The following is a 16263-nucleotide window of genomic DNA, read 5'->3' as shown; positions in this document are numbered from 1 at the left end:
GAGCCAAAGCAAGCTCTTATCGGCAGGTAACATGGGAGTTCATTGCAAGGATTTTGTGAATCTGAACGGTGTATACAGATTTCCCCTCAAGAAACAACTATCTTTTTTCTATAATTCTCTTTCAGTCAGTCTCTCTGTCTTTCTGTTATTCTCTCTGTCTGTCTCTATATCTTTCTCACACACACACACACACACACACACACAAAGACACACAAACAAACAGTCTCTGTGTCTCTCCCTATCAGTATGTCTCCTTGACTGAAGTGTGCTCAGACTCTCTGCAGGCGAGCTCTCTGCCACCTCACGACTGGCTCTGCTCGAGCGTGTTCCTGATGACGGCGGGTGACGGCTCCCGGGCGCTGGCCCTCCTGCTGCGCCTCTCCCGCCTGCTCGTGTCCGCCTTTCTCTGGCCCCGGAGACTGCACGCCTCCGTATGTGTCCGCCCCACAAGCTAACATGCTAACGATGAACATGCATGCAACTCACACACACGTGTGTGCACATATACTCACACACGTACATTCACCTCCTAACACACACACACACACACACACACATACACACACACACACACAAACTCGCATCCACACAAACTCACACACTAATGCACACACACAAGCACACACTAACACAAATGCAGTCACGCACACACATACCTACACATATAATGCTCTACACTTTCAGAGCTATACTTCAGTGATTGTCACTTTCTTTGCAATTTCATATGGGCTTACATTGTTGTGACTGTCCTTCAGACAAAACCTGTGATTTAATATACAGGACCACACAATAAGGGTGGAGCATTCTCTTTCCCTCTGTCATTTCCCTTGTTTGCCTTGCTTTCACTGTCTCTCCTTCCTTTCTCTCTCTCTCTCTTTCTCGCTCTCTCTCTCTCCATCGGCCTTCCACTGCTCTTCTGCCTCTTTGTGTCTCACTCGCCTCCAACTCTGCCGCATTCTACTCAGAGCAATGAGAGAAGTAAGGAAGAGAGAGAGTGAGACACTTTTGCCAGAGCAGCTCACTTCACATACACAGACACACACACACCCACCCCTCACCCCAACCCCTTACTCCTCCCCACCTGATTGGATTTTTACTGACAGCTCGGCTATGCTTCTGGACTTAATGTGTTGTTCTGCTCATTCGTGAAATCTCTCTCTTCATCTCTTTCGCTCTCTCGCTCTCTCCTATTTGGATTGTTCTCACATTTGTCTTGGGCTATCAGTCAAATCTCCATTTGCCCGGCTGAACAGTAAAACTCCCAACGTTGCATGTTTGCTTGATAGAAATGTTAAATATGATGAGATTACTTGTCCCATAGTCATTATCTTTGTTCCCACAATGTTTGGAAATGGTTATCTGTCCACCCCGCCCCCCCCCCCCCCCCCCCCCCTCTCTCTGTCAGTCTCTCTTTTTGTCCTCTTTTTAAAATTCTGTTAGCAGTGCTGTGAATGTGCAGCCATTTTTTGCCGGGTGGAATGTGGATTTGTTGAAGGGAACCGGGCCGTGCCACAAGTATGAGTCTGTCTCGGTGAATACAAATCACTGTGTGATGCAGAGCTGACAGAAATGTTGTGTCATTCACATCAGACAAAAGGCAGAGAAGGATGAAGAGAAAAGGACAGAACAAGGTTGAAAAAAAAAGAAAGAAAGCTTATAAGAATGCAGATTCAAATGGATAACGGCAAAAGTGAGAGGATGAAATAGGGAGGGAGGGAAAGAGAGAGAAAGAGAGAGAGAGAAAGAGAGGATGGGAGAGTGGTAATGTGGTATTGGTGATGTGGTTGAAGAGAGTACGTTCCCCTTCATGCACTGTAAGTAATCCCCTGTGAATTTACCATGGTCCACTTTGTCAACAACTTTCACATTGCAATGACAAACTATGTAGGAGTGTGTGTGTGTGTGTGTGTGTGTGTGTGTGTGTGGTGTGAGCATATGGGTTTGCCTGGTTTGGGAGCCTTAAGTGCCTCTCAGTCTGTTACGCCATTTGAATATGTAGCTCCAAAAATCCCTCTTTGATGACGATGAGAGTATAAACATAAGTGGGCGAGTTTTTGTGTGGGTGTGTGTTTTTGTGTTGGTCTTTTTCATCTCGTCTCATACACCCCCCCCACACACACACACACACACACAGTACAGGATAGCATTGGCCAGAGAAGCATTTTTTTTTCTTTATATTTGCTGTCGAATAAGCACACGCAGTAGAGTCTTATCAGAGTAGCTCTTGATGATGCCAGCTCATTCCTTTTCACGCACTGTTTCTTTCTGCCCTTTCGTGAGTTCAAATGCTCTGCCTCTTAGTTATTTCAGATGCGTAGATGAAGCATTTTAGGGAGGTGGAAAAAAAGGGGTAAGGCATTCTGTTGAAATGCAAAAGAGTGCTTTAGTTGGCTAGAGTATGTAGGCAAATGTATTTCACAGTCAGTTGGGGCTTTAGCATATGCAAGCAAATAATCCGTAGGATCTCCTGCAGGTTTTTTCCCCCATCAGAACATCGGAATATGCATTTCTGTTCTGACATGAAAAGTTAATGCTGACGTGTTTTTGTGTGTGTGTGTGTGTGTGTGTGTGTGTGTGTTTATGTGTGTGTAATGGTGCGTGTATTTCAGGTGCACCTCCCGGTAGAGCTGGCTCAGTCAGGCATCCCTGCTGTGTACTGGTGCACAGCACACTATGTGGAGCTACTGCTGAAGGCTGAGGTGCCGCTGGTCAGCTCCGCATTCCGCATGTCTGGTTTCACCCCCTCACAGGTACACAACCTGTGTGTGTCTGTGTGTGTGTGTGTGCGTCTGCGTGTGTGTGTGTGTGTGTGTGTGTGTGTGTGTGTGTGTGTGTGTGTGTGTCAACTTCCTCACAGGTACACAACCTGTGTATGTGTGTGTGTGTGTGTGTGTGTGTGTGTGTGTGTGTGTTTGTTTGTTTACCTTATACCCCAGTGAAGCTTCTGTTCCAAATATCATTCCTGTAGTCTTACTTGCTGTGGTATGATCCATGGATCATGATTACAATCCACCAGATAACAATCACATTCGCTCTCCTGATGGTAACTCTTCAAGGATTGTTAATCATAACCTCTCTGTCTTAAAATATCAACTAAACAGCGCATGACAGCGCACAGAAATATTTTTTTCAACTCGTATAACACATTTTCAGTTAAGCGAACCACAAATTATTAGACGGTACAGGTTAACCAGCCACGCAATACTTCAATTACTGGACCAGATCAGAGAGACATCCAACCCTCCACCCAGCGATCACATTCCATTCCATCTGTTGTTAAAACTAATTTGCAAATATTGGCCTCCGGATAATTTCAACCAGTTTGTGGAAAAGTGAATTCCCCTTTCCACCGTCAACATTAACATTGACTTATAACTCACGTTGCCCCGCAGACACGGGAGAAAGACACTTCACTCTCGTTGCCCGCAGGAGAGAGAGAGAGAGGCATTGAACTTGCGCACACACACACACCCACACACACACAGAGCCATGACTATCGCTAGCTACCCATACAATGCCGCGAGTTCGGCTCTGAACGTAATTGTGGACTTTGAAATCGCAAACTTTCCGAACGTAATCGGAACCATTGATTGCACCCACGTCCATATATATTGTAGTGAACCCTTGTCCCTTGTAGAAATTATTAATCTCGCCATGTACACATCTATATTGTTATAATAGACAGTTTATGCATTAATGCCACCAATAGCATATTCTTTATAATCGTGTTCTTTTAAACATCTCGCTGTAGGTGATGGCGGGCAGAACAACAATATAGCAGCGCACACATTGAATCAGGTTCAGTGATTGAGCGAACGTGAACCAATATATATCTATCTCCACCTCGCTGAACCTTCATTTTCTCTTCCTAAATAAATACCACGGAAAATGCGCAAAAACACAGTGCGTTAATGTGCGACAGCAGTTTAAGCAGCGGTCGCAGTGTTAGTAAATCAGGCCCTATATAGGGCGGAGTAAACACAGATTGCCCAGCGCGATCTGGTTTGATAAAACCAAGTAAAATGCGCAAAAACACCGTGCGTTAATGTGCGAGCGCAGATTAAGCAGCGGTCGCATGTTAGTAAATCAGGCCCTAAGTGTCTCTGCTCCTTTGTGTGGGAACTGTCCATGGTACTCATTATGGTTGAAGCAGGCCCTCTTTTCTGGTACTGTCCATGGTCCTGATGTTCAAATAAGGTTTCCTTTCCTTTCCCTCTCTTTACCAATAAGTAAACTTGTATTTATTCATAAATGTATTTATCAATTCACATATATTGTTATTGTTTTATATTTCATTTGAATGTTTTTTTTTTTTTTTTACACTATTGTTATTTTTTTTACTTGCACAAGGCAGTATTGCAATAAAGAGGGGCATGTGAAATTAATACAATCTCCAGCACAGCGCACATTAACAGCACATATTAATATGTTGCTGTTTGTTTTCTTTCAAAACTTCAAAACAGCCTAAAGGGGTTTTCCTCTCCAGGTGAGAAGAAACCCAGATCCACAATGTACATTTTATGAGGTACTTAGATTCACAGGGGAAGATTGTTCACAAGTTGTTCCTAAATCACAGGTACATCAGCAGTAAATTAAATATGTAATAGAGCCAAACTACTGCTACTACTGTTAATGTCAGTAAGATTTAGATCTGAGTCCACGGGTGATGTATAAAATACTGTATATCACGAATATTGCATCATAAATTTTAGTCCTTTCAGTTTTAGGTATGAATTGTTAAAATGTATCTGTGTTTCAAAGACCCTGAAGCTCTGAGCTGTGTAAGCTAGAAAATAATTTAATGTATTTTTTACTTCAGGCACATGTTTAACAAATTAATTTATAAATTGGCTTATTATTCTCCCTTCAAGCACATCAATGTAATTATGGGTGTGTAAGCAGTCCTTGTAATGATATGGCTTTTAGAATTTTAAAGCCCATCCTTTTCATGAGTGAATCTCGCCATAAAATATGTTCTGCATTGAATGTTCTTTTTTAGTTTGAATATCAGAAACACTGATATGTCAGAACTTGTTTCTACTGCTATATATAGACATTCATCTAACTCCATTTATTTACAGCAAATGAGTGAACTTTCAATGTTGTACATTTATTGGATTAGTATATAGACTTAAAAAGTATATCATTATTTAAATTACTTTTAGATTTAGCTTGTTTATGATCTTTTTTTGTTGGTATATTTTATATATTTAAGTCTCTTTAATATCTTATTCTGTTCTTTTATTCTTGTTTAGTTTTGATGTTAATTGATCCACATTGAGAGTAAAGCACTCTGGTACAACTAAATGGGCTATGTAAATAAATGTGACTTGACTTGGCTTGATAACCACAAATAATAGTAGTAGTATTAGCGTTCAGTCTTATTATTATTATTATTATTATTATTATTATTATTATTATCTGTCTTGCTTTTCACCTTTGGTTTGGCCTTGGTGGGGGTGTGCTATCAGACTTGCCTGTGATTGGGGTCTAAATCCAGTTTGAAACTGTATAAGCATTCAGAGACCTGTGACATTTAGCCATTTTCTGAAGCTGAATCTCTGAAAAGTTTATGACTTCACTCTCAGGTTGCTTACTTTAAATCCTCTTCACCAATGGTTGTGGGCTTCCATTCATGTGGTGACCTTCATAGCATTCAATTGGCCTTCATTGGCTTTCAGAGAAATGTGTCCTATATCAGTTAAAAGGAGTGTGACAGGAAAGGATGGTTCTAATCAAAGGAAGGTGTCTGAAAAGCAGGTTTACATTCATCTGACTCAGGAGCAATGGATGCACACTGATGGATGGCCAGGGTTGTAATTCAGACGTTGAGAGAGAAGATCACCGGTGGATCTATCCTCATTATCAGATTTTATTAGGATTTCTTGTGATGTTCTATCCCCCTTCTTTCACCAGGACCATTTCATTTTATAACCCTTTTGTGAGTGCTTTATTGGATCTAGATCTGGTCATCCTTGTAGGGTATATGACAGAACCCATGGAGAATTGGTATTTAGGCAGCAACCCTGTTTAGATTCACGGTGCGTCCGTGCTCCTGAAGGCCACTGCTGATAATAAGGCTGCTCCGTGTGATGAGGTGCTCTTGTGTTAACTGAGCCGTGGGCTGATTGAGGTGACCAATCACATGCTAATGCACTGGGGCATTCGAGGAAGCTTTAGGGATTTCTCTCTGTCATCTAATGCTGAATTTATTTAAAAAAATGCATAGGTCAGACTAAGGAAGGTTTTTTCTCACTTTCTATGTCTCTCACATGCTCACTCACTCTCTGTGTTTCAGATGTGTGTGCAGTGGTTGGGTCAGTGTTTTTGGAACTACCTGGACTGGCCTGAGATCTGTCACTACGTGTGCACCTGTGTCGTACTGGGGCCAGACTACCAGGTGTACATGTGTATTGCCGTCCTCAAACACCTGCAGCCAGACATCCTGCTCCACGCACAGACACAGGACCTACAGGTCTTTCTAAAGGTAAGCACATAGACAAACACACACACACACACACACACACACACACATGCATAAACACAAACACACTCGTTCCTAAATTTGCACACATGGTCATACATTTGGATAGCCTGGATACCAGCCCAAACCCCGCCCACAAACATTTTGGTCAGGGAGATTTGGTCTGGCTCTGAGCTAGTTGGGAGAGAGTTTCATCGGACAGATAAAGCCGGACCAATCAAATTGTCAGGGCGGGCTTTATAGGATGATGGACAGATTATCAAGCGGTAAATTCGAAATCCTCCAAAAGATGGCGGCGTATCCGGCTTGTAAGTGGGATATATTTTATGTAAATTATGCTATCTACACGACTCTTTTATGCCTACATTGACTCGGTTAGTTGTATATGTGCAACACGAATGTTGCCGAGGATTGTATGTCTTAACTGAAGCGCTCTAGACCATTATTGTTAGGTCATTGCTAACGCGTAAACCAAAAATACATTAAAATACATGGTAGCTTGCTATAGTCTTGTTGCTAATTAGTAACGTGAGCAGGCATATCTCAACAGATATTGACAGCGTATTCATTTTAAAAGAGGAACAGAGAAACGCGATCAAGGCTTTTGTCTATCGAAGAGATGTTTTTACCGTCCCTCCTACAGGATCAGGTTAAAGTTTTAATGTATCAGATGGTCATACTACGTTGCTCTGATTGGTTCTAGGTATCCAATTGAGCGAAGAGGCATTTTTTCCCCCTGGTTCGTTGAAACACGCCCCATAATCACAGCCCAATTGTTCAGTATCAGACTCATATTCTGACTAGAATTATGAGTATGACATCGTCAGGCTAACATTTGGATGCATCCACTCATGATAAAGAACTTCAGTTGTTCCCCAAGATGAGGTCACACAGAAAATGTGCATACTTTACTGTGCAAACACCCACTAATGCACTCACATAAATCATTCATACCTGCACATTCAGTGCTGGGGCCTGCTGGTATTCTGCCTCGCTGGATGTCCCACAGACACAGTTTACACACACAGAGGACAAATAAAAACAACCCAACGCAATACCCATTTATGTACTGTTGTGAGACTTCCAGATATTAGATCTGTGTTAGTGTGTGTGTGTGTGTGTGTGTGTGTGTGTGTGTGTGTGTGTGTGTGTGTGGGTGTGTGTGTGGGTGTGGGTGTGGGTGTGTGTGTGTCTGTGTCAGGCCCACAGTAGGGTACAGATGACCCCATGCTCAAGGTCTATAAATATCTAAAGCATAGCGGTGCATAATACGAGGGGGCGCTAGCACAGAGGGATACACCCACCTTGGGCCACAAACCATATATTCCATGCCAGCCATGTGGGGCTACAATCATGCCAGGTTCCATGTGGATCGGTGATAGTATATGATATTGTTATAGAGAAAGAGTAAAAACAAACACACAAACAAAGACTATTTGACTGCCCTGCGGGGGCAACACAGCAAGCCTGGTGTCTGTGTGCGTTCTACAGAGTGTTCTACCATTATCACTTCCCTGTTCTTGCCTCAGCTCTGAAAGTTTGAGGCATGCGCTTTCAGGCAGTGCCACTGATAACCATGAAGTTTTCATTGTTGTGGGCAGGTTGTCTGAAAGCATTATGTTGTTGTTCTTTTAGCACATCCAAGATTAAAACTCTTATCTATATTTCATCTAAATTAAAGACTGAAATGGAAAATGCATGTTATCGCCGTTTCTGAGGCGGCTCTGAAGAAAGAAAAGACATTATGCGAGTCCCTTTTGTCCCCGTTCTGCCAGACATGAAATAAAACAAGTTGAATCGCAGCCCCTGTCTTTGGTCCATACAACTCAGACGTAATTGCTTGTCACCGCACAATACTTACCTACCGTAGGTTTTGCGGCCAACTTTGCACATTCAAAGGCCTGTACAAAGGCATCACATTTAAAAAGCCTTTCAAAGCAAGCCCCCTCCCTTCGCCTTGTCTGTGTCTTTAGTGGGTTTTTTCATCAGGGATTGTTTTTGCTAAACCTCTGCCTAATAGTCTCTACCTTTGCTTATTAATGTGAAAATGTTTTCCCTTTATGTAAGTGTTGAAATTCCATCTGCAGCTTCAAAAAAAGGTTCTTCTTCTTCTTCTTCTCCTTCTTCCTCTGTTACATCACATTCGTTTTTCTCTCAATTATGTATACTTTATCCAGGGTTTCTCAGTCTGAGGATCTTGGAATGGCATCTACAGTGCCCTCCACAATTATTGGCACCCTTAGTGAATATGAGCAAAACAGGCTAAAATATGTCTTTGCTGTTTATCCTCTTGGTCTTTCACTCAAACATGTTCACAAAAATATTACCTTTTCATTGAAGTAAGATTATTGAAAGAAAAAAAAATTGTTGACATTAAATACATATTTTCCCCCAAAACATGTGTGCCACAATTATTGGCACCCCTTAATTTAATGTTTTGTGCAGCCTCCCTTTGCCAAGATAACTGCTCTGAGTCTTCTCCTATAATGCGTGATTGGTGGTTGGTGAACACATCTGAGACCATTCCTACATACAGTACAGTATGTCTTCAGATCCTTTAGATTCTGAGGTCAATGTTTGTAGACTCGGCTTCAGCTCATCCCACATATTTTTTATGGGGTTTAGGTCGAGGGACTATAAAGGCCATGGCAAAACCTTTATTCTGCGGTCGGTGAACCATTTTTGAGCCCATTTTAAGTTTACTGGAGGGGGCTTTTAGGTTTTAATTTAATATCTGCTGGTTTTTGATGGAGTCCATGATACCATGTATCCTAATAATTGTGGAGGGCACTGTAAGCCTATTCAGTGGACAGCCCACTGTTATGTAAGACTGCCCATAATAACAGTAACCCAAGATACACCATAGATGTCACACTCTACTACTTTACTATTACTAGCCCTCTTACGTTCACAAGCAACAGCTATCCTCTACTTGACAGTGCTCTCTGTGCCAGCTCGGTTTCATATTGTTTGCATCCTCTCTACATTGGCTTAAAGAATAGACAGAGGGAGGGAGGGGGAGAGAAAGAGAGAGCGATAGAGTGGGTGTGTGTGTGTGTGTGTGTGTGTGTGTGTGTGTGTGTGTGTGTGTGTGTGTGTGTGTGTGTGTGTGTGTGTGTGTGTGTGTGTGTGTGTGTGTGTGTGTGTGTGTGTGAGAGAGAGTGAGAGAGCCACTCAAGTATATGCAACAGGAGCCTGACTGCTCTGAGAGGCAAACGGCACAGCCTGATTGTCTTGATGCTGCTGCGGATGTTAGATGAGAAATGCTTGAAACGCTGCCAAGGTGCATGGTGACCTTATGTTTTCCATCGACACGCTCACAACGGAATCCTGTTTACTGGTTGGTTTCAGCCAATTAAAGGCCCTGTATGCTATATCAGTTGCCTCATTAGTTGCAAAACAACTTTTTTTTTTTAATATGTTGTTTTTTTCTTCAAGCCTTGACTTCTTTTCTTCAACTTGTAACATAAATGGTAAGCCTTCCAAGGCCTGATGCATGTTAATGACAGGAAGTGGTCTTAGAGAACTGGCTGAAATGTGTGTGTAAATGATGAAACAAGACTTTTTGAAGACTGATTTGGCAGATCTCAAAGTATGGATGATGATTCATGGTGCTGGGTTGCCTTGGAAAGACGGGTCTGAGTAGGGAACCTCGCAGGCATAACCTTGGTAATGCAGTTTTTCACCACCGCCCACCTCCACAACAGGTTGTTTCCAGATGTGTCCTTTAACCCCAAAGTGATTGCCTTAGACAGACTGACAAACAGTCAAAACACCCACTGAAGGAGGGAAAGCTGATATAAGCTATTTATTCACAATAGTAAATGATTGACGGATGTGTTACCTGTTGTTTTCATAACTGGTATTTATGTTGTGTGGCATTCAAGGCCTTTTGTCTATGATTTTTTATTTAAATATTTTTATATTGTAATATACTTCCTTAAACCTTAATATCCCCTTCTACTCATTTAAAAACAAAAAATTCTCAATGAATGCAACAGTCCTCATTGATCCAGTACTGACTTGCGGAATCTGCAGAATAAAAGTTGATTTATTAGGTTTTCTTGAAGAGAGCACATACCATGTCAGTAATTCAGCTAAAATCTAAATAGCTATCTGAAGTCCAGACAAGAAGCATTCACAATTGGTACTGCATTGCAAATAAAAAATATTGGAGAGCATTGTCTACCTCCTCCCCAGACTCAAAGCTCACACTGGTTGCCAGGTTGAGGACACTGAACCTACACAAAGGAGCGCAAGACAAGCTCCACATTAAACTTCAATAATTGCAAGCGAAGACGAGTCCTACACCATACGTAGATCAGTATACTTTTACAGTGTTTGTATTGTTTGCAAATGATAAAACAGCTCATATGAATTTTTTATACTCTGTCTGTGTTGGCTTGATGCATGGCTGGCTATGTATGTTATCCAGAAAACTAGCCCACTGCTCCGAAAATAGGCTACACACTGGAGTTGGAGTTAAGTCTTTCTAGGCCCAGATAATGATAACATATTGCTAAATTTAACAGATAACGTATAAATAATTCCACATTTTGTAGTAGCCTACTGTTCTTTCTTGTTGCAGCCTGATGCAGATCTCAGTTATAAAATGTCCTCACCAGTGTCAAATGAAGCCAGTGAGGGCTGGTCAGGTGCCACTGATATGAGGGGCAGAGGGAGTGGATGAGCTAGAGAGAGGAGGAGGGGAAGAGAGTGCAGGTCCTAGTGGTACAATAGGCAGGGGTGCAACTGCCCAGTGTCAGGGGGGTATGCAGCAACAATTTTGCGCCCCCCCCCCCCCCCCCCCCACACGTTTCTTTTCTTAAATAAATAAATAAATAAGTGTGCCAGACATCATCATGTATGGGCTTTAAATAATAAAGGGTTATTTTAAAGTATATCAGGTCACTGCATGCCTACCATAATGGTAATGGTACGCTATGGTGCATACAGTATATACTGTACACACACACACACACAAATATATATTAGTAAATAATGAACAGTTGCAAACATTAACATTATAATGATAACCATTGCAACATAATGCCTTAAAACGCAAGAGTAAGCCTGCAAATAAAGATCTTTAAAGGTGATGATGTGTAACAATGCTGCTACCAAAATATTCTAGAGTGCTCTTTAGTTGCTACTAAATAATAACACGCCGTGCCTTTGCACTTGCCCATTCATCTAGTATTGCATCATGCCAATAGATAGCCTGTATGTTTGACAGCACAGCTAACATGAACAGCTAATGGTAACCATGGTAAACAGAGTTACGTTTCCAGCTTCTTGTTAGTTACTGTGAATGCGACCAGAGCCCGTCTGCCACCTTATATTTACCAGTTGTTATTTTTGTCTTAATAAAATTGAGATGTGTCATACATGGGATTGGTACAGTAGGGGTTTAACCAAAATCTAAATATATCATCAGCCTAACTGATGAAGCTTAAGCTAGCCATAAACCCTCATTTGGCTGCTACATTTCTATGTTAGCAAACGCTAGCTAGCCTGCTAGCTAGTCTGTTAACATTATTTGCAAGCCTCCAAGCACAAAGTCACCTTAAAACCTACCTGTTGCCTTTCACCATACACTTCAACGTAAAGTCACCTTAAAACAGTGGCGGTCCGTGCATTTCACGACTGGGCCTTCAGCGATGTCCTACGATGTTAAACTGAGTGAATCCACCTCCTAATACTATCATTATGACGCCATGGCTCTCGAACCATTATATTTATACAGAAAGGCAGTATAAGTGAGCATTGCATCACCTTAACATAGTCGAGTACAACAGACTTTATTAATATTTCCGGAGCATTTAAAATCAATACACCCGTATTAACAATACATTGAGAGTAGTAAACTCTCAGTTATATGATCGCTTGGATATTACTGTCACAACTTAAAAATAAAAGGCGATTTTCAGGGATTAGTCTACAAAGTTTTATTGAGTCTACCGAAAGTAGCCTATGAGAGCTTAAACAAGTTTGTCCACTAAACATCGCATTGTCCCACCTGCAAAGCAGTTTCATTTAACTTCCCATCCTCACGATATCCAGTTTTTCTTGAAAGTTCCGTCTTGAAAATGGCGTTGTAATTGTATCAAAAACTGGAATTATCAAGTTGGTGTAAACTAGTTTATTTGAGTTGGTTAATGTAATTATATTTAGTCTTACCAATTGAAACAACTAGCATAATAAACATTGAAACCGATGTACGGCGTTTTCCGTTTTCGCATTAGCCAGCTAATCACTGAAGCGCTGCACCGGTCTGCCTCAGTATCCAATCAAAGGACGTTTACGTGTCACGTTCAACGCGAGGAAAGAAATATTCCGGGCCTTCTAGAAGGCCCAGTGTCGCCAACTCGAAATCTGATTGGTTGTCACAACTGTCTGTTTCAGTTCATTCAACTTAAATGAACTGAAACAGTCAGTTGTGAAAACCAATCAGATGTACACGGGCCTTCAATGTGAATTCTGAAGGCCTCAGGGAAGAATTCTGTTCTCGGGGAAGGTTTCTCGGAGCGTGGAAACACATGATAGCTGAAATATGATTGGATGAAAGCTCTAACATAAATTAACAACGCTGGAAGCTATGAAATGAAGATAATGGACTATGAGGAATAATTGAATACATATTTATGAAAAGAAAATATTAAAATTAAATGTATTTATTACATTTATTTTCTGATGATGTTTAGGCCAGCAGAGAAGGCCTTGAAGGCCCTGACGGACCACCACTGCCTTAAAACCTACCTGTTGCCTTTCACCATCCACTTATTTAATTGCTGTCGCATCCCCTGACATGTCTTCTCCTTTTCCCTCTTTCTTTTTCTGTTCCCAAAGCTCCCAACAGTTTTTTTGCTTTATCCATCTTCCATCCAACCAACTCACTACTCGTAGCTTAGTTCGAACTGCTTGTGTGTTTAGCGGTCACGGCCTCACGCTCCCTCTTCTATGTCAAAATTCTATTATGGAATCTTAAGAGATAAGGCGCCTACTCTAGCCTGTTTAGTCCTCTTAAATGTTATAAAATTAAGGAAATGCAGAAATGATTTAGAAACGCACAACAGCAGCTACATATAGAAAATACCCCAAACATGTTTTTTTTTTTTTTACCATCGCTTTGGCGCTCCCATGGTGCGGCGCCTCTATGCGCCGCATACAGCGCATACCCACTTTTTGCGCCACTGACAATAGGCAGAGGATCTAGAGGAAGAGCAACAGAGAGAGTACAGGTCCTGCATCCAGTTAACATGATTGAAATCCGTGAACATCCCTGAACCATCCCCACCGTCCACACATACAAACAAAAGACAACAAGTGCATGCATATTGTTACATTTGGATTTTGTAAAAAGGTCTGGTTGGGTTCAAGATAAATTGTTCATTGATGCTGAATATTGAATATAATGGTTTGTTGACTATAGTCGGACATGAAAATATGTGAGATCTAGTGAGATCCCTGAGATTCAGTGTCGTACGCTAGACATGAGAAATGCTTAGAATTGGTGAGACTTGCCCATCCCTACTAGAAGCCGTGATATGGTTAGCTAACATTAGCTGAAGCTCAATGCTTACCTGTTCAGGAGACAATAAGCCAACTCGGCCTCTGGGCTCTCCATCTTTCAAATGCATCTCCGGTATTGACCCGCATTTTACTATGTTAGGATGCTAAGGCTTTTTTGTCAGGTAGAATCAAATATTATTTCTGTTGGTCCAGTTTGTTTGCTTACTTTGATTGCAGTCGCATGCAGTGTTCGTATTTTGATCTGGCAACCCATGTTGTCTATATGGTACTGGATAAATGGGGAAAAGGGGGGAATAACACAAGCAGATATTCCCCCCCCCCCCCCCCCCCGATAGGACATTTTAAAGGAAAAATGACTTGCTGTTGTACAAAATACTGGAGAAGCCAGTTATGATTAAGTACAAGAAATTAGGGGTGCACGATTCAGAAAATGGCACGATTCGATTCGATACCGATTTTTAGGCTCATGATTCGATTCAAAATTGATTTTCGATTCAAAAACGATTCTCGACTGAAAAAAATTGATTCACAGTATGTAAATGTTAGTGCTGTCAAACGATCGTGATTAATTGCATTTGTCATAGTTAACTCAAAATGAATCGTGATATATCGCAAATTAATTAATATATTTTAATATTTTATTTTAATGCTCTTTTCATGGAAAAGTGAATTGGCTTGCTTTATGCAATGTTTTATTTTTTTGAAAAACAACATTGCCAAACAGGGCGGTACAAAATAAAATTATAAAGTGCACATTTCAGACTCAGCCTATAGTGCAGTTAAACCATGGCTTAATATTTTCTTTTTTTCAAGTTAGGTTACCAATAAAAGGTAAGCCTACTACTTCTGTGCTTTCAGCCAGCTGCCTGTTGACATTTTCAGACAACAGTGAAGCTCGCTTCTTTTGCACATCACAACTTTTAAAGGTAAACTTTCTATTTAGAAGCTTTTTATCAACCTTTTCGCCGTATCGCGCTCACCATCACTCAAACCGTAACGTTAGCCTACTACACAGTTTGCAAAGCCAAAAACAACGTTAATTAAAAAAAAAATAATAATAATTCCAATATGAATCGATTTTTGGAATTCTATGAATCGATTCTGAATCGGAAGCACTTGAATCGCGATACGAATGTGAATCGATTTTTTTGCATACCCCTACAAGAAATGTATTACATATTTGTGTGTGTGTGTGTGTGTGTGTGTGTGTGTGAGTGTGAGTGTGAGTGTGAGTGTGAGTGTGAGTGTGAGTGTGAGTGTGAGTGTGAGTGTGGGTGTGGGTCTGGGTCTGGGTCTGGGTGTGGGTGTGTCCTGCTCAGAGGGTGTGTGTAACCTGTTGTTCCTGCCTGTCCACTAGGAGGAGCCCATTTCAGGCTTCAAGGTGAGTAACTACCTGGAGTTCATGGAGGGACTGGAGCGCCGCTACAGAGCCATGGTCCTCACGGACATGAAGAGTATCCTGCATGCTAATGGATGATTGGAAAATCTTCTGGAACCCTTTTGAGACGAGCGTCTTATCAACTCTGGATGCAGAACCTTTCAGAGTCTCCAGAAATGTCTGTGTACTGAACACACTTTGAACATCCTAATTTGGAACCTCTTGTTTCAAAACCACTCAGAGCCTTTTGATACTGAACAGTCCAGTCCACTAGAACTACCAGACAGAACTTCCATGTCACAACAGGCGAGCCACTTACCATTGCATCTGATTTTGTGTGTGTATATCATTTACTTTAAGTGGTATGAGTGTGTTTGATTGAGACTATTTGCATACACGTGTAGGTGTGTTTTAACACTTGGTAGTATGCTTAGTGAAGGCATGTTTTGGTAATAGAACACTATCGTAAAAAGATCCCACTGTATTTATTGCCTCTATAGTTTATTTGTAGTCGTTAGCTGTCCGTGTTGTGCATATAACAATTGATAGCACTATGCTGTGGCTTTTTGCAAATACAATTCTGCTGATTGAAGACTACATTGTTCACTGCCTTGATTAATGGTTATTGCTTCATGGTACCTTCACAACAGCAACCCACGCAAACATTCATTAAGCCTTTTATGCAGGAACCGGATCTGGAAGCAGCACCTATTTGATGGGATCCGGCACCTCCTTTGTCGCTATCAAAATCTGTAAATACATTTTGTGTAATACTTAATATATGTTCGTCCATTGTTTTATTTGAAATTGAAATTATTTGAAAATCGCTTGTTTGTTTATTTTGAATGAATTTTAAATCTGATTTAAA

The 16263-nt window shown here is 41.2% G+C and overlaps 1 protein-coding gene across 1 annotated transcript in view; it reads left to right on the top strand.

Annotated features, from left to right (window-relative positions):
• Positions 1 to 15494, top strand: part of tbc1d32 (TBC1 domain family, member 32) — a gene marked incomplete at its 3' end in the record, with an annotated part of 55153 nt that extends 39659 nt beyond the window's left edge. The window contains exons 31-34 of the mRNA XM_080831792.1: positions 274 to 431; positions 2610 to 2750; positions 6299 to 6487; positions 15375 to 15494. Of these exons, the coding sequence (XP_080687918.1) occupies positions 274 to 431; positions 2610 to 2750; positions 6299 to 6487; positions 15375 to 15494 (608 nt within the window). The remainder of the gene's footprint in view (positions 1 to 273; positions 432 to 2609; positions 2751 to 6298; positions 6488 to 15374) is intronic.
• Positions 15495 to 16263: the final 769 nt, after the last annotated feature.

The sequence above is a fragment of the Sprattus sprattus genome, assembly GCF_963457725.1.
Source record: "Sprattus sprattus genome assembly, chromosome: 2".
In the NCBI taxonomy this organism is placed as follows: Eukaryota; Metazoa; Chordata; class Actinopteri; order Clupeiformes; family Clupeidae; genus Sprattus; species Sprattus sprattus.
The sequence above is the reverse complement of the archived record's forward strand: the minus strand, read 5'-3'. Positions and strand labels throughout refer to the sequence as shown.